Here is a 22,710-nt window from a genome sequence, read left to right as displayed (position 1 = left end):
AGCATGGTATTCAACTCATGCACTAGATCTAACTATGTTCTATTTTGTGCTCCTCCAAGAGAATATGTTTCCTCTAATAAGGACATAGTATCTAGACATGGATCTTCTATATGATGGTGATCATGCCTAGTCAGCGTCAAAGTAATAAGTGATCTTGCATTACCTTTATTTTCAAATAATAATCCTTGTCTTGGTACATTTTTTTATGTACCAAATAATGTGTATTACAACATCACAATACTATAAGAGGATTGAGCAATTTCAATGCCTAAGAAATATTTGATGAGACCTAAATTTTTGGTTTGAAATTGATGAGATAAATGTTCTTTGAGTCACAAGATGTCATTCGTATCATTGTCAATTATGATGATATAGACAACAAGATAAAAGCACCTTGCGAAACAAGAGTGAATACAGAAAACATAGTGATTAGCCTCAGACCTGGTCATGCCAAATTGTATCAAGCTAGAATTGAAATGTTCAAACGATGCACGAGGGGACTACTTCAAACCATATAGAGAATGACACAAGTGACACTCAAGGCAAGAGTCACCTATGGGAATAAAACTTGGTAGTTGATCCATTTAGACCACCTATTGTAATTCTTTAAGTAAGATGGCATTTTTAATATCCAATTTATGAAGAGGCCAATGATGAATTGCGACTATGTCAAGCAAGAGGCAAACTGAAGTGATCTTGGCTCAATCCCCATAGTCAAGAACAAAAATTTGTGTGTATTCTTTGGGTACTAGGCGAGTTTTTAAATGATCAACTTAGCTATCAGGTCCGATCTTTATTGTATAAACCCAAAGACAACCACTTGTAGTCTTGTGTAGAGGTAAACGAGACTAATTCCTAAGTGCCACTAGAATGTAAAACAAACATTTCATCCAACATTTCCTGTCACCAACTAGAATCAGCCATGACTTCACTTATAGTTTTAGGAATACACACAGAATCCAAATAAGAAATAAAAGAAAAAAATAGAAAGGTGATAAGTGATCCTATTTTAAAGTACAAGCATATTTAGGATTAAGATAATGAGTTCTAAAACCTTTACAAAGGATAACGGGAAGCTCAAACACAAGTAATGTATTTACAGAATTGATTGGAGTAGCAGATGCACCTCGAGGATCAAAAGAAGGTATGGGTGGAGGTTGAGATTGTCTCTGATATGTAATCATAGAAAATGGTGTGAGAGCAATAACTGAAGCATGAATCATGAGAGGAATAACTGAGATAGGAGATTTTGTAATTATAGTAACATTGCTTTCAATGGTAAAAGAGAAAAAAGTAGTCTCAAAGAAAGTAAGATTGGTTGAAATAATGTATCATTGAAGCAAAGGAGAATAATAATGATAATCTTTCTGAAGTCAAGAGAGTAACCAAGAAAGAGACATTTTAGAGGTTTGACATTGAGCTTATTTTTACTTCGAGTGAGATCATGAATAAAACAAGTACAACCAAAAGTTCAAAAAGGGACAAAGTAGAGATCTTGATGAGGAAATAAAAGAGATTGTAGAACCTGGTTTTTAAAGACAGAAGAAGGCATACAGTTGATTAAGTAATATGTTGTGAGAATAACATCACCCTAGAATTGAAGAACCTTATATTGAAGAAACAAGATACAAGCTATTTCAACTAAGTGACAATTCTTTCTTTCATTAACACCATTTTTGTTATGGTATATGGGTACGAGATGTCTAATGAATAATAACCTAGGAAGTCAAAAACGACTGAAAAGTAATAGATAAGTATTCACAAGCATTATCAGTGCATAAAATTTTGATAGATGTACCAAATTGATTTTGAATTTCAGCAAAGAAACCTTGAAATATAGTAAAAGCTTTTGAACAATTTTTCATTAAGAATAATAAGTACTACAAGAAAAATCATCAATGAAAGTTACAAAACAATGATAACCTAAGGTAGAATTGACATGACTATAACTCAAAATATTTCAAGTATACTTTCCTAATTGACAAAATTTACAAGTAAGAGACGACACTTTAGAAAAACTAGGAACCATGAGACATTTTATTAAGACTATGATGACCTAAACGCTATTGCACAAGATCATGAGAATCAATAATCGCATAAGCAATTAGTTAGGAAAGGTGATATGATTATGTCCTACTTCAATCGTTTGTCTAGTACGTCAACTTGGAACAATAGCAAAAGTTGTTAGCAAAGGTAACAGAATAAGGTAGAGTGCGAGTAAGTTTATCGACAAAAATTAAATTAAAGGAAAAATCAAGGACATAGAGAACATAATCTAAAGAAAGAGAAGGAAAAGTACATTTTTTGCCAATGCCTTGAACCTTAATTTGAGGGTCATCAACTTGGGTGACATTTGGTAATTAGTGCAAATAAGATAAATTAGAAAAAGATTATTTGTTACCAAACATATGATCAAATGCACTTGAATAAAGAATCTAAAGACTAAGAGATGAGAATTGAGAAACAAAGGTTACATGATTACTAGGTTGAGTGTAACACCTCAAATTTTGTAATATTGTTTGATTATTAATATAAGCATGTGAGTTTCTATTTGAATGTGAATTTGATGAGTATGATGATGTGAATGCATATGTGTATGTGTAATGATGTAAATATGTGTGAATACGTGTAGATGAACGTATATATATGTCTAATTGTGGATGTGGTGGTGTATTGAGAGATTGAATGTGTTTGGATTGATTGAAAATGTAGGCTAAGTGTGTGTTGCAGAGGCATTTTCGCTGTAGCAAGAAAGCCCTGAGCGTAGAACATGAGTCTGTGGTGTTTTTGCTGTAGCAAAAGAGCCCTGTGAGAAGGGGGTGATTCTATTGCATTCTCACTATAGCGAGAGATTCCTCGCTGTAGCGAGAAGGCAATAAAGAGGGGTGCATTTCTGGGTTGCAGTCTTACTGTAGCAAGAGGGCCTCGCTGTAGTAAGATTCTGCAGAAATCAGATTGCAGCTTCCTCTGAGATTTTTGTTGTAGCAAGAGGGGGTGTCGCTGCAGCGAGGTAGAAAAAGCTCATTTCTCATCCCTCTCTTCAAACTCTTTTCGATTCTCTCAACTCAAAATTCTATTTCACCGATTAAATTGCTCTAAAGCTGTTTAGAAGCTAGATTGAAGATTGAAATTGTATTTGGAATGCTTGAATGTAAGTTCTACGGATTAGGGTTTCGATTTTTCATCATTTTCTTTGATTCCTCGATTTCTCATAGGGTTTTTCTATATTTAGGACAAAAGTTCATGTGGGGAGCACTTTCATCATGTATTTGTGTTGTGGGTCTTCATTTTGATTTAAATGGGAACTCTACCATATCTCTTTATGCCTAGAATTCGTTTGTATGGTTATGGTTATGAATGTGATTGACTAAAACATAAGAGGATGTATATTTTAATAAAAACTATTTGATTGTGTTGAGATTTTGATGGAAAGATTGTGTAGAATATAGTGTGATGAATGTTGAATAGTGTATATGATGGAATGGATTGATTTGTATGGATTGTGATGGAAAATATTGTGTGTTTGAATACAATGTGATTGATGTTGAATATAATGTGTGAGAAAATGGTTGAACCCGTTGTGAGTGATTGTTTGTGATTGTATGCCATTTGTTGAAGATGAACAATATGAAATGGTTGAATATGTGTGGAGATGGCATGTCAATTGTGATTGTAGTTGTGTTTGAAATGTTGGAAAACTAAGAATGGTTCAGGGATACACTAAGGGGTGTGGAAGATGAAGGTGGTAGAAATACCTTGAGAAAGAGAGGGTGGTGGTGACACCAACAATGAGGGTGGGTGCATCACAGGCCACGTACTCTCCTCTTAACTCAGCCTTTGACTAACACCTTTGCTTGGGGGCTCAGTATCGCACACGTTGTATCCGTGGAGTAAGAGTTATTTGGCAATCATCCATGGTGTGAACTGAGTATGTTCTTAAGGTTGAGGGCATTAGGAATCTGTGATCACAGTGCCACAGTGAGCGTGGCTACGTGCAGTGAGCGAACCTGTGTGTGGATTGGAATGAAATGTTGACATGTATTATTTTATGCCTATTGGATATATGATTTGAATATTGTTGAAAGGGTGCGTAACGTGTGAGGTGAGTCTATGTACTTGTGTGTGATAGTGTAAAATACTCACTCTTACATTTATTTTTCAGGTGACCAAGACGATCGACACTGGGTTCAGTGAAGGGATGAATGATACTGCTATAAGACTTAGAATATTTATTTTTGAAAATATGATGTATTTGAATTAGTCCTGTAACAGTCATTTGATATAAACTTGTAATCCATTCTTATTTTGAAATACTTGATGGAACCATGTGTTGGGAATTATTTAAATAAAATTATTATTATTATACCTAATTTTGCAAAATTTGTTTATTTGAAAAATTAAATTAAGGTGTTACATTGAGCAACAACAACAATAGTTACAATGAATTGCATGGATGTAATCTGGATGGAATGGGTTATGCCAGAAAAAAGGGTGCACGATAAATTTGGTGCAAACATGCAAGATAGAGAGAAGTCACGTATGCATGAAAGGGACATCAAAGAAGAAGAGTGTGATGGTAAAAGGGAAGCTCACAATAGAAATAAGTACTTTTTACTGTTCATGGATAAGTGTATTCGTCGAAAAGTAATAAAAAAAATTTTAAATTAAGTTTCTAAAATATTGTCCCATAAAGATGGTACCCAAGTATCAAGAACTTCTTAATTCAATTATTTGAACTTAAAGGATGCATAATGAAATTAAATTGAGAATAAATCAAATTAATGAGTAATTTAAAGCAATAAAACAAGACACTTTTGATTGGACTATTAGAAAAAAGAACTTAGGGCATACGATTTCACATTTACATTTCTTTATGTTTACTTTTAACTTAATTATAATTTTAGTTTTCTTATGATTGTTAATCACTTATACAACTGTTATTAACACTCAATGGTCATGCAATGTTAACAGTCTTTTTCCTAAACTATTACCCTCAATGGTCATGCAAGGTAAAAAAAAGAGAAAACACGAAGCACTTTTGAGCTTGTTAATTTACTAACAATTGGAAAAGAAAAACTAAGTTTGATCCACCTAATTTTTTGTCTCATTTTATCCTATAAGTCTAGTAACTACATGTTGTACAATTGTGTACTATGTAATTAATTATGAGATACTAAAAGTAGTCAATTTCTAACATACATTTATATGTACTAAAATAGAAACCAATCACAGACAAAAATTGAAATTATTATTATATGTAAAAATCATATAAAGTTATATAAATGGTTCACCATAACTAGTTATGGATTTAGTTACCCTTTGTAAAGTAAACAATCAAAATAGTTGCAAATAAATTCATATACATGAAAGAAGAAAGAAAACTAGAAAAATCTCCTAAGATAATGGAATGAAAATAGTTTTCGTTCTTCAAATACACTTTCAATCACTTGCTTGAACTTTGAAAAAACTTTTTTTTTACCTTCGCCAGTGATCTTACTCTCAATGACTTCGAGTGTTGTCTAATTCGCTACTCTCAAGGCTTTTTAGATAAGGTTTAGAATTCACTAGAGATGAATGTTATTGCCTTCAAGAGATATGTTTTATCTCTGATAAAGATACGATTTTTTGTTGTTAGATTTAAAATTTGAATTCTCTCTTCGCAATCTCTTAGAAAATCTCCAAGTTGGTTGCACCAGGAGAGGAGCATGGTCGTGCATACCCTCCAAGACAACCATGCATATGTCTCGAAGCACAAGTGTGTGGGCTGCTAAAGCATGGGCGTGTATGTTGCAGCGAGACCCTATTTTTCATTCAATTTAGGTCTAATATACACCTAAAATCTAATTGTGACATTCTCATGTCGAACTGCACAATTAATATAGAAATTAGTATAAAATTTTAATAAAATAATTGTCACACATATAGATATAGGTTGTAAAAATATACCAAAATATAGACTTATCATTTATCCTAAAGTTGAGATTGCTTATGGCAAAGTGCAAGGAAAAGAAAGTAGGATAAAAACCAAAGCTCTCAATACTATATTAAAGTAGAATATATCTTAATGTTGTGTTTTGTAGGTGCATATATGAGTCTTATTTATAATCACATATTAGGTACAAAATAGAATCAATCATAAATATAAATGAATAAACTAAATCCTTAATTCTAAGGTAACTATTATTTACATATTTTAACATGTGTTAAATATGCTATCAAACACAAACAATCTCAACCTTTGAATTTTATTAATATCTAAGGAACAATAATAGTAGGTGTTTGCAATATAATCTTTGTGAGAATGATTCTGGGAGGGTCTTAAAATGCTTTCTTTTACTACAATTTACAAACACACTTGTCTGTTGGTTGAAATTTTTTTGAGATTTGTAAATCTGTAATAGTCTCTCTTAAAGTGTGTTCTATTATGTAGGATATTCATCATCTCATGCAAAACTTCTGTAACATCCTAATCCTTAGTGCCCCTAGTTTGCTGAATTTTGACAAAATCGTTGTCAAAATTTTAAAAATTAAATTATTAGAAATTAGTCAAGGTGACTTTGGAGTTTTATATTTATTAGATGATTTGTGTTTTTCTAGAATTTTTCTGAAATTTTTAGAAAATACTCAAAATTTATCTATTTTGTGAGTATACTGATAAAAACTTCAAATTGAATTTGAGTATAGCAAATGAAGTCAAAAAAAAAAAAATTCTGAAAATCTTACAAGAGTCTAGTAATGCTAACAAGATCTCAAAAAGTAAATTTTTACAACACAATTTGATAAATTTCAAAATTCTATTTTGCAGCATATTTAATTAGCAGATAATAAATAAATTGTTTCGGGGGCAATTTGAGTAAATTAAAATTTTAATAATCATCTCATTATTATTGTAAACATTCTATTACCTTGTTTAAAAAAAAAATTTCCTACCTATTAAATTGTAAAAATATATATTTGGTAAAAATGTAATTCTTAAGTTTTTTTTTAAAAAAAAATAATAATAAATTATTTGAATTTTGACTTTTATAAGGGACATAGGAGAGAGAAATACTTAAAAAATTCTTAAAAATTTCCTAAAATTTACGGGCTCTTCTTCTTCCTTTTCTCTTCCAAAAACCTTCACATTTCAAGCTAGAAATTGAGGGCAAAATCTTAGTTTTCTTGAGGAGCTTCAAGAGGTAAGTTTATTCCCCTCATCCTCCTCTACATTTGTATGGTTTCATTTTTTCAAAATGGTGCATTTTCATTTTCTCTCCTTGCTTGGCTTCACATGAATAGGAATGGGAAGAGTGTTATGGTGCTTTTGTTGTTGTGATTTTACACCTAGATCACTAGAATGATGCTTGAAATGGATTATTAGAAGTAGTTAGGCTAAAAACCTAGGAACTCAAATTCGTATGTTTTAGTCCATTGAATTCTGGGACTTGTGTGGACCGAATTAGGAGTTGGTGTCTTCATAAAAGTTGTAGCCCTTTAAATTATTGAAATTTAGCAACTGGTTTCACATCAAACGGATATTTTTAGCTCAAGTTATGCCCATTTTACTATCAGATATTCTAGCAGTCACCTTAAAAGATTACCCTGTTCCAACAGCCACGGATTTCGAATTACTGGGACTGATATGTGTAGAATTGGGACTCGAATCCTTCATAAATGTTGTAGGAAATTGTATTATTGAAATTTTAAAATTTGTTTCATGTCAATAGCTTATGTGTAGCATGAGATATAGTCAAATTACTAAGGTATGTTCAGAATGTTAGTGTAGTTGAGCCCTGTTAGAAATAACCTCTGTAAACTGCAAACTTCCATTATTCTATACGGTATTTGAATTTTATTCCTTCATAAGAGTTGTAGATAAATTAGTCCTTGAAATTTAGAAACTGGTTCCATTTTAAAATGTTAAGTATATCTTGAGTAATGGCAAAAACACTGAACCTTGTGCAACCTGCTCGAAAATTTCCCTGTCATAACTTGGACCAACTTTATTGTACAATCTATCTTGGATTAGACTTTGATCTCTTCATCAATATTGTAGACAATCACGAAAATTCCAAAACACTGAACTTTGTTCATGTTCTTCATTAGGATTCCTCCTACTCTAAGCGTATACCAAATAGAATAATTTTCTAAGTTGAGTGTAAGGTGAATGTGGGCTTAACATATTGCCATGATTAGATTAGAATAATGAATGAGTTTAAATTCTCATGAGATAGAACCGGAGAAGGTTCTAACTAGCATTTCATTACATGTATAGATTTCGCCGGAAATCAATCTCAACCTCAAGCTTTGGAAGGAACAAGCGTGGAGTAAGAGGTAAGGGGTGGGTTATATAGTAAGGATTACATCATAAACGTATTTAACCTTACTTGTTGAAATTGTCAAATTTTGTTATGATTGATACTTTCAATTTTATAATTTGTTTAATTTCAAGAGATGAAAAAGGTTGGTTTGCGTGTTTGATTGTAAAAGTATATGTTTGAATACTTCATTGAGCTATAAGTTGTGTTATATGATATGAATTGTCCTTGAATGAGCATTTATGTGCATGATGGTTTTCATGGGAAAGTTTATTGAAATTAAATTGAAATGAATAAATGATGGGTGGTGAATCCTTACAAACTGTATTGGGAAGTTTTTCTGATTGTAACAGGTATCTAAAAAAAAATAAAAATTTTGGGAAGTCCGTATTACAAGGGAAACTCTGTCAAAATTTTTGAAAAATGTTCAGACTAAAAAAAAATAAAATATTTTAATCATTTTGAACAAATTTATGAATTTAGGAATACGGGACTTTTCTAAGAAAAACCCTTAGGAACTCATGCATTACTCATCTGAAAATGGTATTTTGTGCAAACTGGGGAATCGGAGACTATGGACTCTGAGAATACGATAGGGAGGCCCTGAGGGAGGACTTGGGGATAGGAAGGGTAGTGGTTGGAAGCCCCAAAAGGCTTAGGCTCACTACCTGTTGTCGGGGATCCCACTGTACAAACTCTCCTGTACCTGACTGTACTCTTACCGTATATCATGGTCAGTGAGCTACTAGGTTTATATTTGAGCGTGGGTCTCAATAATCCCGTGGGTGAATTTTCCATACCTAGTAGTGTCAACTCCTGGCTACCCCAGCACTGATTTGAGAAATGATCTGGGCCCGCATGCATGAACATATTAGTAAAAGGAACTAGGATCATGCATCATCATCATCATGTATTTGGAATGTGATTGATCTGTGAATGTTTATGATGTTTGATTTTAACAAGATGTATGAACTATGGCTCACCCTATTGTCTTTCTATTTTTTTTATTTTCTATGTGTTTGCGATACTCGTTGGATTTGCTCGATCACTCTTTGTAGTAGAGGGAGATGGCACAGTTACCACTTCAAACGAATATGGTGATCAGGTTCCTCAGTCCAGAACCACACCGATGGCATCACGATTGGGATAATCACATTCACACATTTGCTGGCATACTTACTATAATACTAAGGAGAGCGACACCAGGACCCGGAGGTGGCAATGTACCTTTCACCATTAGGACTAGACTAACTCTTGATTTGGGTAATAACAATCCCTTTCAACCCATACCACCACCAGTTCCCCCTCCAGCTGAGGAGGAGGAAATGAATATTGATGTTCCTGAGGATTATGATCCTCTAAACATCGATGAGTCTAGTGACTCAGAGATGGGCTCAGATGAGGGGGATTCATCACCCAAGTCTGAGGATATGGATTCAGAGTAGGACTGGAAGCACCTTACTTTTTGTGTACAGTGGCAAGAGTTAGTTGTAGGCATTCTTTTGTTGTACATAGGCTTATATGGTGTTGGGCAGTAGCCACTTATTTTGTTTAGTTATGCTGCTCTGTAGGAAATCATTTCCGGTGTTGCTCTTATTATTTTGAAGAATTGTATCTAATATTTTTATCTGTATGTTAATTATGTTACTAGACGAAATGGTGATTGAGTTCTCTGGTGTATAGTGACGTGTAAGCAGGGAACTCATTAACCATTTGCCCTTTGGATTACTGTAAACAACTATTTAAATACTTATGAAAGTTTACTTTTATTATATGCTACGATGAAATTCAGAAACTTCATATTGAAATTTGCATGTGAAAATTTATTTTGTGATTAATGATTGGAAATATCGACATTATGTATGAATGAATTATTATTGGTTTAAAAAAAAAATCACTAATTAAGGGTCTCTATAAAGTAGGGTGTTACAGCTTCTCTCATATATTCATATGTCATGAGGTTTACTCAGTAGTTGACAAATTAATTCATTTGATACTTTTGTCTAAAGATCCTGTTACCTTTTAGATGATCCTCTAAACATAGTTTTTAGACTTCTAGTTTTAGACAGTTTAAATGTTTTGTAGTTTTCTTTTTGTATTTTTTTCTTCTTTACCAAAAGAAAGAATTTCACATTATCTCACATTAGGAAATATAAATTTCTAATGTGGATTTCTCTAACTAAAATGGACAACTTTTGTGGTGTGATTTTTTTGAGGTTTTGTTTTGATGTTCGGAGGAGAAGGGAAGGAAAGAGTTTGAAAGGAGAAGGAGGGGAAGAGAAATTTCTCTCTTATTTGGATGTTTAATATTGAGAGGAGAGGATAATAGAGATTTAATCATAAATGATATTATTATCTTTAATATTTTTTATTCATGTTTTTATTTTTTTTCAAAGAATACAAAAAGTTAAATATTTTTCTCTTTAAAAATTAATATTATTAAAATTCATATTTTAAAATTCATGTTTTTATTCTTTGTAATTTTTAAAAAAAAATCAATTTAAAAACTAATATATTTTTTTTCTTAAAAAATAGAATCCTAATCATAAATGCATATAAAAGAATGAGAAAGAGAAAATTTTTCCTGGAAAAACTATAAGAAAAAAACTAAGTTAAGAGGGTTTTAAGAAATTTATAGAAACCTTCTAACTCTTTCTCTCCTAATTAGTTAATTTCTAAACCCTCTTTTTACCCTCCCCTCTTCTCCTAAACTTTAACATCCAAATATAGCCTTTAAGTTCTTGTAAGATGGTTTTATAACGGTCATGCATGGCCTACATTTCCACAACAAAACAAATAGCACTGGGAGTAACATTTTGATGTTGAAGCATGTGATTATCCTTTCAATCTATATTGAAAATTTCATTCTTTTCTTAGGTTAAAATAACTGATATTAAAAAAACATGATAATGTTGAAAATATATTTCTATCTTCACTCCTAATCATAACTTTAGTTGATAGCTTTTATTTTCTACTTCTTCATTTTTCACTTACCAACTAAACCCATCTACCTGTCTTTTTGAGACAGAAACATAGTAATAGTTACTTCTTCGAAAAAATTTACGATTTCTACTCATAGATTCGATTCTTTTCCATCTAAATAATCTGATTGTGTGCAGCTGGAGCTTTGGGATTAAAGAAAGTGTATGTACCTTGCTACTATGGTTACAAAGATTTCAAATAATTTGTTTATAATAATAATGTAACATTTCCTTTATGAATCAAAGATTGGGTTGGGATTCTGTTCACGTATTAGGCTAGTCAGCAATTTTTCGTAAAAGCTGGTGTGATTTTTTCTAATTAAAAAAATTGGACCTTTAACTTTTCTTCCTTTCTATGATCTCATAATTGTGAATGATGAAAAGGCAAAGCACACACACAAGTATTAATGCATGTAAATATGATCCTCCAGGATTCAATCCCACGTTCTTGCAAGAGAAAGTAGAATTATTTTATTTCAAGTAGCAGATATAACCATTACATGGCACAACATATACATAACACAAAGGACATAATCCAGCTAGCTGCTGCAAGGGACACAACCAGTAAAACTCATACATGTTATTTAGTTATTTAGATATCACTTTGACTCGCACTTTGTGATATCTACAACTCCAACTTTTATCATGGAACAGTGGGGGCTTTGGCATTGCTGTGGCCTCCATTAACTTTAGGACTGCCTTGGTAAGCCACAGCAGTTTTGTCATGTTTGAACCACCACCAAGGACCCAAAAAATGAAACAACCAAGGATGAAGAAAACCAAAAAAAGGCCAAAGTCCCCACAACCCAAAATGTTGAGGCTCATACAGAAGATCATGATCATGATTATCTTTCCCTGGGAAACCTCTCTCAGCAGATGCAGTACCATTTAGAATTGCCATAACAAAGAGAGATAAAAGCAGCAAAGCAGTGCTTTTGGCCATAGTGTATGAGTTGCTCTTAGTTCTTGAACTTTGTTGTGCATGGAGAGAATTGACTCCAAATGAGTCCAATTTATAAAACCATAAGTCAGAGTGATTAGACCCTTCGATTACCTGAGATGGGAATTGAATTAAATTGACCGTTGCGTGAAGAAACTGTTTTTCAGGGAGTTTAAGGTTAAGGGTTGGCAAGTGGGGTAACATAAATGTTGTGCTGTCAAATGCCATGGGGGCGTGATTTCCTTAATCCTTATGTTGTTGTTGTATCTATACAAGGTAGTGCTGCTAGTCAAAGGAGAAATATTGTAATAATTTCAGAAATTAAGTTCATTGATTTTTGTGCCATTGGCTAAAATAATCAGTATTGAATTTGCATTCTGGTAACGTGTCTTCCAAGTATAAAGAATGAAGTGGGATCTATGGGTTATTTCGTGAAGCAATGAACTCTTTCTACGTGAGTTGAAAATGATTTTATAACATGCATATTTTTGTTGTTGTGCACGGAGAGGAGAAACCAGAAAAATTAAGATAATGGAAGTTTAATCATAAATGACAAATTAATTTTATTCTTGTTAATATTAATCTTAAAAGTCAAAAATAAGTAGCTAATAATAATAAAATTTATTTTTTAATTTTTTTTTGTTTCTTATCCCGTTTAAGACAGATCCAATCCGGATTATCTAGATGTGTTTTTTATATACACAAAGACTCGAACTCGAGAATATGGTGAGTGAGTCTACACTAAAATTTTTTTGCACATATAAAGACTCGAACTTAGGACCTTTAAAAGTTAATAAACCGCTTGCCTCTTGTATTAACTTTCATAGATAATAATAGTAAAATTTTATTAAAAAAAAAATTATTTATTATATTTTTATAACTTTAATGTAATAATTATATATTTTTTCATAAAATTTATTTATTTGTGATGCTTAAACTCAAACTTAAAGACGGATATTAACAAAATTTTAATTTTAACTTAAATTCGTGTAAAAAGTTTTATACCTGCATCTAATATAATATATTCCCACATTATTTAATAAGTTTGCGTAAACTTATTAAATAAAGTATCAATAAAATATTAGGTGATAATATTAAAATATATATACACCCAAATTCAACACTTAACAGTTTTCTTGCGTCAATTTTGAGTGAGACTTTGAATATAATTCAGGTTTAGATTGCGAGGCTAAATTGAGATATATGTATCTGTAAATTTTCAAATTACGATAGAACTTGTACAATTTTTATATAGTTTATTTGCTATACTTTGGTATTTATTTATTCTGAATGCGATTGCCAACATTATATATTTAGATGGCTTTTGTCATTCATAAAATTTTACAAAAAAATCTATTTCCATTATTATTAGGATTCAAAGGGTTTAGTTTTCCTCTCTCAACTAGAAATTTTTTTTTTTAAGGCTTATTTATATAAAAAAAATATTTATCAAAATAATATTTTTTAAAATTATTTTTCTATTTAGAGTTATTTTTACCATGTCATTTCAAGTATCATGAGTAGAGGTCATACCTGAACAAGTGTCAACTAAATTTGCTTTGTCAGCATAACTATTGAGTATTGTGGAAAAATTGACCAATATTTCCTTTCCTTTCCTTTAAGGGGATGATATGATGGTTATGACTCACAAACATTTTTCACAATGGTCAAATTAATGATATAAACACCTTATATATATATATATATATATAATAAAAATTTATTAAATAAAAAAGCATAACATCAACAGAACGTCAGAATTTGAATAGCAGAGAATAAACAGAAAAGGAGTTTGAAATGCGTGAACAGTAAAAAATAAAAAATAGTAGAAATGCTAGAAAAACTGATTTCTTCTATTAACAGAGACGCGGGACAGAGAACACCAGAAAAGCTCAAAATCGAATAGGTGTGTCAGACGCGCCGCTAACTCCCGCACCCACTGCAACCTAACAAACGCCACTCAACGTGACAGCCATCAGCTGCACTGTGCCGTGCCAGCGCGACCCAGAATTCAAGCTGCGATTCTAGAACAAAACTGGCAACGTATCAAATCGCAAATCATGCAATACTAACTACCATGGTTGATAGTATTAAATACTATCATTTTCAATAAAAACTTATAATGTATATCGTCCAATATAACCCATCGTAAGAAAATTAGACAACATTGAATAACATGAACTTGGCCGAGTGATTATTGTTTCAACTGGTAAGCATAGAAACCTTTGCTCGTTAAATTAGGCTTAGGTTTGATTCTAGATTATAGTAATCCTTATAAGGCCTGTGCCACTGGCCTAGCCTTGAGGTGCATTTTATACAGTTTGTAAGTACAAGCAGTAGTTTGGACCAAAAATAAAATAGGTACAAGCTGTAGTTTACCCAAAAAAAAAACCAGAGTAAGTACAAGCTGTAAGCATAGCCAAATATTCATACAAACAAAGTGCTACCACAAGCGGGAATGAGTGAAAATTTGACACATTTTACAGTTTAATTTCACAAAAATAACACTTACTAAAGAACAACACAGCTTGAAATTAAAGACAAAATTTGTAGATTATAACCACCTATTCCAACAGTAAGCACTTATGCTACATTATTCAGATAAAAACGCACAGCAGTTCGTTGGTTATGAGCATAAATCACTTTTGATAAATAACATTTACTTTGCAACATATAGTCAAAAGGAGAGAGAGAGAAAGCGTAGAAGGACCATAGATATTAAGAAGAAAATGCTAACAAGTGCACTTAAGACATTAGTCAAAGAATCAAAAGAATTTTTTTTTATTGAAAAACATAAAAAATACACTCGGTTTTTATTACAATCCAATATAATTTTTAATAAAAAAATACTCATTATTTGTTAATTCCTTAACAAGTCTCCTAAGGAAACTAGTTAGTAAGACCCATACTAAAAAAAGCACCTTTCCCTCCCCATTCCCCTTCCCCCAAAAATTGATTAAACATGAAACGGAATAATTAGCTAATTGAATTAATTTCAAACGATTATTATAAGAACACACATTCTTAAAAGTCATGCAGCAGATGGCAGATCCATACCAATATTCTGGATATAAATGATAGGACTATAAACTCCTGTAAGGTACAGTAACTGACATTTATGGAATCTGATCCCAATGCATCAGAAATTAATGTCAACCTATGCGACCTATCTACAGGATTTGGACAATCATTTAAATTTATGGTCATGACAAGAACGCAACAACAAATTCTAGCTTTCCAATCCCTATCAAGTGCATGAACTCTAAGCAAAATATTGGGCGAAAATTGATAAGAAAACCCAAGAAACATGAAACAGAACAAGATCAAAACAGAATCATGACTAAGATGGAAACACACTTAACGTTCCTCATCTTGGAGCTTTCTTTCTCCATTCGGTTCGTCCCCGGTTTATCTCAAGTCCATCAGTAGACAACCTAAGTAGATGCAGAAACTGCTGGTGTTCGTGTTGGTCTTCCCTTGCTATGGCAGATCCGTTTGTAGCCTTCAGTTCTGGAACCACCTCGGTGCCCTCAATCGGTTCCACACTAGTGAGGGAATCAACTATGTCTGTTTGTTGGCACTCTCGTCTGTAATCCAAGGTAATACTCTGCAACTCATGGGTATCAATGATTTCTTGAGGCATGCTCTGAAAAGAATGGTTAGTTAGTTAGTTACTGCAATATGATGAGAGACTTTTTTAATAATAAAATTAATGATTTGTCACATGTATATGTATTTATGACAAGGAAAATAGTAGCATAAAAAACAACAAACCAGGAGAGAACAAAAAGAATTCCAAATCAAATGAAGTGTACGAAAATTCATTTTTCACCTTCCTGATGTTATTTCCAACTCTAATTCACTGGATGTTTCAACATCACTGAAGATACGATAATACTATCAACACTAACGGCTTCTAAGATCTAAAAATCTTAATATCACTTATTTCAACTTTAGGCTAAACAATAAAGAAAAAAAAATCCTAACATGATCTCAATTAAAATAGTTTCTAGTAGTCCAGCAACAGACAGATAGGCTGCTCCAAATATATTCCTTACCATACAAATGGTTAAAAGAATGGTACAAAAACCATTCTGGATACAAGATTTAAATTGGTTTCTTTTAAAAGCAATTTTTAAACTGTAAAATATCTGCTTAATTTTTAAACAAATGGTCCCTCTATTTTTTTTTTTCATTAAGATCTTGAGCAGAATTAAAATATACTTTTGTTACTTGTACAAAAAAGTCAATCTTAAATTTAGAAATGGGTCAAAACAATGTTCTTTCAGTTTGTTGGTGTTGAATATGAAAGAGAAAAATTGTAACCTTAAAGCAACACCATGCCTATGCAATTGTGAATATTCTAGCAAGAAAACTGTATATAGGAAAAAAGAAGTGAATTATGAATTGCAAGCCCCAGTCACATGTCATTCTGAAGAAATAACACATATACAAGTAACCAAAACTAAAACATATAAAAAACGAGTAAATGCATAAAATATGGGAAACATATCAAACAAGAACATCCAGGATAAAGTCATACACTCAGTCATGCAATATGTTATAGAATGTAAATTGTCAGTCCAGCCACTGAATTATAATAGTGGTTCTGATCTAAGGTGCCAAAAGTTAGAAAAATTAAAGAAAATAAGTATGAAATGAAGTAATTGATATTTTCTTATATTTGAAAATCACCTTGAAACATGAAGCAAGAGAACCCACCCCCCCCCCCCAAAAAAAAAAAAAACAAAATGCAATAATGTAAATAAAATTAGAGCATGGTATAAACTGTTTACCAAAACCAGATTTTGTGAGAAATAGACTCACTGAATAGTGAAATAGAAAGTATTTCAACAAATTAAAAAGAGAATATAACAACCTCAAGCACCCATCCAATATAGGTGACATTGTTAACATGCTGATTCATGTCCAGATCTGCTCTTCTTGGCTGCAAAATTTAAATAGCATAGTGAGAAGGCCAAGCACTTGCAACTATTTACTCGCCAATTAATGAAATTCCTTTTTTTGTGAATGTTAAAAAGGGGAAAAAGAGAAAGAGTAAAAGAAAAATGTTCTTTGAGCCACCAAATGATCATACCACAAGTCCAAGTCTGGAATACGGAGCAGAGTCTTCCAATTTCGGAATTTTCTTCAAGCTATTACTGTCCTCCTCAGGAATTGCCAACCTAAGATCACAGGAGAGAAATAAGAAAAAGGAAACAAATTAATAACAAATACAGTGGCAATCCAGCCCGGGTATTAAAATTTAAAACATGGCTAGTCACTAACAGTAACAGGACAAGCAATGTAGTAGGATTGTTGAGCCCATAATAAATCAAGCGCACTACTTGTAGTATGCTAAGTCTAAAAAATATTGTTCAAAATTCAATTTTGTACCAATTACCAAAGAAATAAGACAAATCTTTTCTATGAAGTCTCATCATTAAAAAATGAAAGATAGCATGTGTAGTAAAAGTTCCCATGACTCTATTAGAAATCACTATGAAACTTCCTCACACCCTTCCCTAAAAGGAGAAACAGGCAGAAGCCACAGAAAGTAATCGGATCCAAGTTCATTCTGCTGACACAAATGGTGTCACACTTTCAACAACCACGACAAATAATGAAATACATGTATGTCTGTGTGTTTGTGAGTATGACAAATTACATTGACAACACTTGAGAAGTTTTACAATATTATACCCAATATCCCTCCCTGTTTCGATCCTACATTGACTTCCTTCAAGTTATATAACACCACTGTACCCTTAGTATACACAGACCCCTCATGATTTTTATGTTGTTCAGTATATTGAGGGAGGTTACTGTAATTTAAAAAAAGGAAGAATATCGAGTGTAATCATTAAAACCTTAAGGGGTGTGAATGTAATTATCCCCACACACGCACTAGACTAGACTTAATTAAGATGCTTTTAAAATAGACTTAAGAGACACTCGATAGAAGTTTTGAGTTGCTTGAGGGGGAGCAGTCAGTATCCTGGATATTTACAAACAGAAAAGAATAAATAAATACATTTTACATTCACAAGAACAATAAGGAATTAAACTATTTCCTGCGACTAATCTTTTCTGTTTTCACTAATACATCAACTCCATAATCTTTTCTGTTTTCACTAATACATCAACTCCATCATTCCAATAAAATCAGACCCGTAGGATAACAAAACTGAAAGCAGTTCCCCCCCCCCCCCCCCTTTTTTTCCTCCCAATACAGCAGCCAGGTTGAGGGCAGCTCACCTTTTTTTCAGTAACAGTGCTCAACTTTTTATCCCCCATAAATCTTAACACATAGAGTGGAGACTCCAGATTTGTTATAGAACAAGGGAAGAGTCAGACTGTGATGATAGATTTCAATTCATAAACTCGAGTGATTTCAAAATAAATAGGACATATAAATATGTGAACAACTGTCCTAGAGTTTATTTGACCATCCATCAACAATCTCATCAGTGCATTCCTCACTCTACTTAGTCAATGGCTTAACTAACAGCCTGCACTGAAGTTTACCACAAATGATTTCAAACAGGTAAGCTCCTTCCAGGAACATCCAAATAAAAATTGTAAGATGCCATTTAAAAATGAACCTTTGACGCATGCAAGATAATATGTACACTATATTTTGTTCTGGTTAGAATCCATATTGACTAAATAGTGTAACCGTTTGCATTAGGGAGCTAAGAAGACACAAGAAATAATCTCTTATCTGTTTATCAAAACTCTTGCTAATACAACAACAATTAAGAGCAACTAAATAAAGCAAATCATCAAGCAAATTCCGAATAAGTTGTAATGCATTCTTAGCAAATGATAAAGAAAAGCAACTACCTGGGCTCTCGAGGACAGAAAACCAGATACTCCTCGCGAACATCATCAGAGACTTTTTGGAGTCGTCTGGTGTCCTGATTCATCATTACCCACTTGCTGAAACAAGTAAATGTAGTTAGATGATCAACCATGTCAAAGTATCTAAATCAAATTATTGCATCAGATAGAAGAGCATACAACAAAACATAAACATGTCAAATTTAGAGATGCAAAGGCATCAATTGTTAATTTAGATAGTTTTCTTTCATATTTGGATCTTAGAACAATATTACTCCTTCTAGTCTTTTTTATAAGGCACCTTTGACTAAACTACATAAACCAATAAAAGTAATTAAAGTTGATTTTCTTAAATTTTTTAAAAAATATGTCAATTTCACCCTCATTTAATATCATTGAATCTAACGTCCACTATCAATATTTACCTTTGATGGTTTTAATTTTGGTTTCCACCAACTCCATTTATTAAGGGAAAATAGAAAAAAGATAATAAATGTTCCACTGGAATTATAAAATGCCTTGTAATAAAGACCACTAAACCTTCTAAAAAGTACCTTATAAATAGTAGAGCGAGTATTTCTTAGTTTTAAGTTTCATATAAAATCCCTAACTTCATTGTGAGCTGGGGATGAAGTTTAACAACCAGTAGCTTAGTGTCCTATCCTATCCTTTAGTCACTAAACAGCATAAGTTATATTATAGTAATCAATAACACATAATCACAAGCACTTGTGCAGCAGCACATGGCGGAGTGGAAAGCACTTCAATTGCAGAATTTTATTTTATTTTTGTCACAGCTGCTTTCATTGCCCCCAAACACTGTAATTTGCAGCATTATATCTCCGCAACAGAGAAGCCAAGTTGAAAATCCCATCTTGGCCATCAAGACTGTGTCGTTTTGAGGCATTTTTAGAGGCAAAGCTGTCTACTGTTTTTTCCAAAAAGTTTAAAAAACCGTAACCCTATATTTTGTTTTCTTCCCACGTTTTCTCTTCTCTATTTGAACCTCTCTTCCTTCCATTCTGCCTGTGTGACCAAAGTGGCAGTGCCTCACATCTTCGGCAATTTTCCAGCAACATCCAACTTGACTCTTCTCTCTATTTTTCAGTTCCTTCCTCTGTTCTGTTCTCTGTTGTTTCCTTTTTCTATCGTTCCCTCTCTGCATCAGTAACATATTTTGTTTGCTTCCCTTTTTTTTACTTGTATGTTTTGCTTGAAAGTTAAAACCAATTACTTTTTATTGATAATTATGGATATGTCCTGAATTTTAAACATTTTTTGCACATTATGTGTGTAATTATGTATAAATACGGATTATATGTCTACATAAAAATTTTTAAAAAAAATTGTGATAATCCCACTATGCACTATCCTGCTATAGTCTTTCAGAGTCAGAGGTAGGCTGATAAATACAGGTTATATAGGCTTATTTTTTATGGTTGGTATCAAAAGAAAGTATCATTAGCTAAAATGATAAAAGGGATTTTTCAACAAGAGGTCAATAGGCAAAAAGTAACTAGATATCATCCTAAAAAATGAAAGCATATCCTACTGGTTGTTAACAATTGATTAGAGACTACCATCTATGCTGAAAGGTTCCACTTCCATGCCAAAGAAAACTCAGAAGACTGTACTCCATAAGTATAGGATTTACCATCAATCTAATATAGGAAAAGTATGTAAAAGTGCCACAACCATAGAATTCCATGGGAAAATCTGTACCTTGTTGCTCTCCCAATGACTTGATCAGTTGCATAGTCTTTCAGTATAAAATCACGCCTTGTTCCAACCCTTCCTTCCCCTTGACACCATGTTTCTATCTCAACAACGTCACTCCTGTTGGAATCACTTAAGTTAGACTTTTAAGATTAGAATTTATAAACTGAGTGCTATAAAGAACAAAAACCCACCAAGCAGGGTATTTGTAGATTTCAATGTGCATGCGAGCAGTCACCCATATGAGACGCAATTTTCTCATCGTAGGTGTGGTTGCAAAACCATCAGTAGAATATCCAACACTCTGAGCATGATTACATCCAACCTCCTGCAGCACAACAAAGTCACCAGCCAATTAAAAAATCAGTTAAGGAATACAATAGCACATGTTCTTTGTATTAGATTAGATGAATTCAGTTTGTTTAATCAAACAACCTCTAAAAGACATCCAAATTTATTTTCATAATTTAGAATTCAACTTTAATTTTGTCTTTCGGTATGCATTAATGAAATAATCGGAAGATCATATAATCAAAAGAACTTGTATATTTTCATAAGACCGAGACTAGAAACGAGAGCTTTAATTCTTACTATGACAATTGTTCTAAAACACGGAGTTAAAATCAAGGAAACAAATTGGTATCATGAAAACGAACCACAGAGATGAAAAATAAAGCACAATTTTCCAAAATTTTATACTCAATGCATGGAACTCAGTGCCATCCAAATCTGCACTGATAAAATCGGCACAAAACACCAAAACCAAAATACTAAAAAACCCATAACCCTCAAATGCCACAATTTTTCAATTTGCATTTCAGAAAAGGTTTCCAAACAAAAACATAAAAAAGAGGAAACAAAACCACCGAAATGCCAAAAACCTTCACAATTCACATTAAAAAAGAAAAACAAAGGTACCCATTGCCCAATCCAAAACAAGCAAAAATGCACAACAACCAAAAACACCCAGATGCCAAATATCCCACCCCATGCACAATCAATTAAAAAAACAAAAGAACCAAACATTCACTTCTCTCATAAATAATCAGATCAAGCAATCAAATCACCAATCAAAATTAAAAAAAAAAAAAAACCTGCAAGAGATTAGCAATGGTTTCAACAGTGGCAGTCTTGTTAATCCCAACTTCATAACTCCTCACAATGAACTTTTCCTTATAAGACAACCCATCCTCCGTCAAGCTCCCAAGCCTCAACCGGTCCGCCAGGTTCCCGGTCTCCAGTTCGACCCGGTTCACCACCGCACCGTCCTTATCCGACACCAACGCCAGGACCGGGAATTGCCTAGCTGCCGGAACACGGAATCCGGCGAAGGCGCTTCTCCTCCGGCAAGGGAGAAGGGAAGCGGGTCGACCCGTGAAGCCGCATTGGGCGAGGGAGTGAACCCGGTCCAAGCCATTGCACGAAAGCTTCAACATTTTTTATTATTTTGAACAAAAAAGGAAAATGAATTAAAAAAAAAAAAAAAGAATCTGGGTCACTGGGTAGGCGCAGAGAAGAGAAAAGAGAGAAGAGGGAGATGCAAGTTGTGAATAAGTGGTTTTGAATTGAACGATCTTGTCAAATAGATAGAGATGGGAAGAGACAGTGAGTGAGGCAATGTGGCACGTGTTCTCGATGCCCTTCTTCTTTTCGCCTTTTGCCACTCATCTTCTTCTCCTCTGTCTTTCTAACTTTTCTACTTTTAACCGTCCAGTGAAAAGGACTAAACATTTATTTTTCTGCTTTTCTACAAACCGTAAATATCTAATTTTTAGGATTAATTTAGATAATTAGTAGTTAAATTAAATATATTTTCAAGTCTCTACAATTATTAAATTTTATTTAGTTTTCATAATTTTTAAATTATTATTTAATATAAAAAATATTTAGACTTAATCTATGTCGTAGCATCACGTATCACATACCACATTTT

General features: G+C 32.8%; 1 protein-coding gene across 1 annotated transcript; it reads right to left on the bottom strand.

Moving 5' to 3' along the window:
• Positions 1-13,927: 13,927 nt before the first annotated feature.
• Positions 13,928-22,333, bottom strand: LOC113862792 (oleoyl-acyl carrier protein thioesterase 1, chloroplastic). The gene is made up of 7 exons (XM_027495995.1): positions 21,872-22,333; positions 20,972-21,105; positions 20,784-20,897; positions 19,065-19,160; positions 17,317-17,404; positions 17,098-17,166; positions 13,928-15,864 (listed from the first exon to the last, which is right to left on the bottom strand). Exons 1-7 carry the CDS (start codon positions 22,211-22,213, stop codon positions 15,586-15,588), a joined length of 1,122 nt encoding a protein of 373 aa, XP_027351796.1. The 5' UTR covers positions 22,214-22,333; the 3' UTR covers positions 13,928-15,585.
• Positions 22,334-22,710: the final 377 nt, after the last annotated feature.

The sequence above is a fragment of the Abrus precatorius genome, unplaced genomic scaffold (genome assembly GCF_003935025.1).
Source record: "Abrus precatorius isolate BTA unplaced genomic scaffold, Abrus_2018 Scaffold3, whole genome shotgun sequence".
Classification (NCBI taxonomy): domain Eukaryota; kingdom Viridiplantae; phylum Streptophyta; class Magnoliopsida; order Fabales; family Fabaceae; genus Abrus; species Abrus precatorius.
This window is presented reverse-complemented; position numbering and strand designations above follow the sequence as displayed.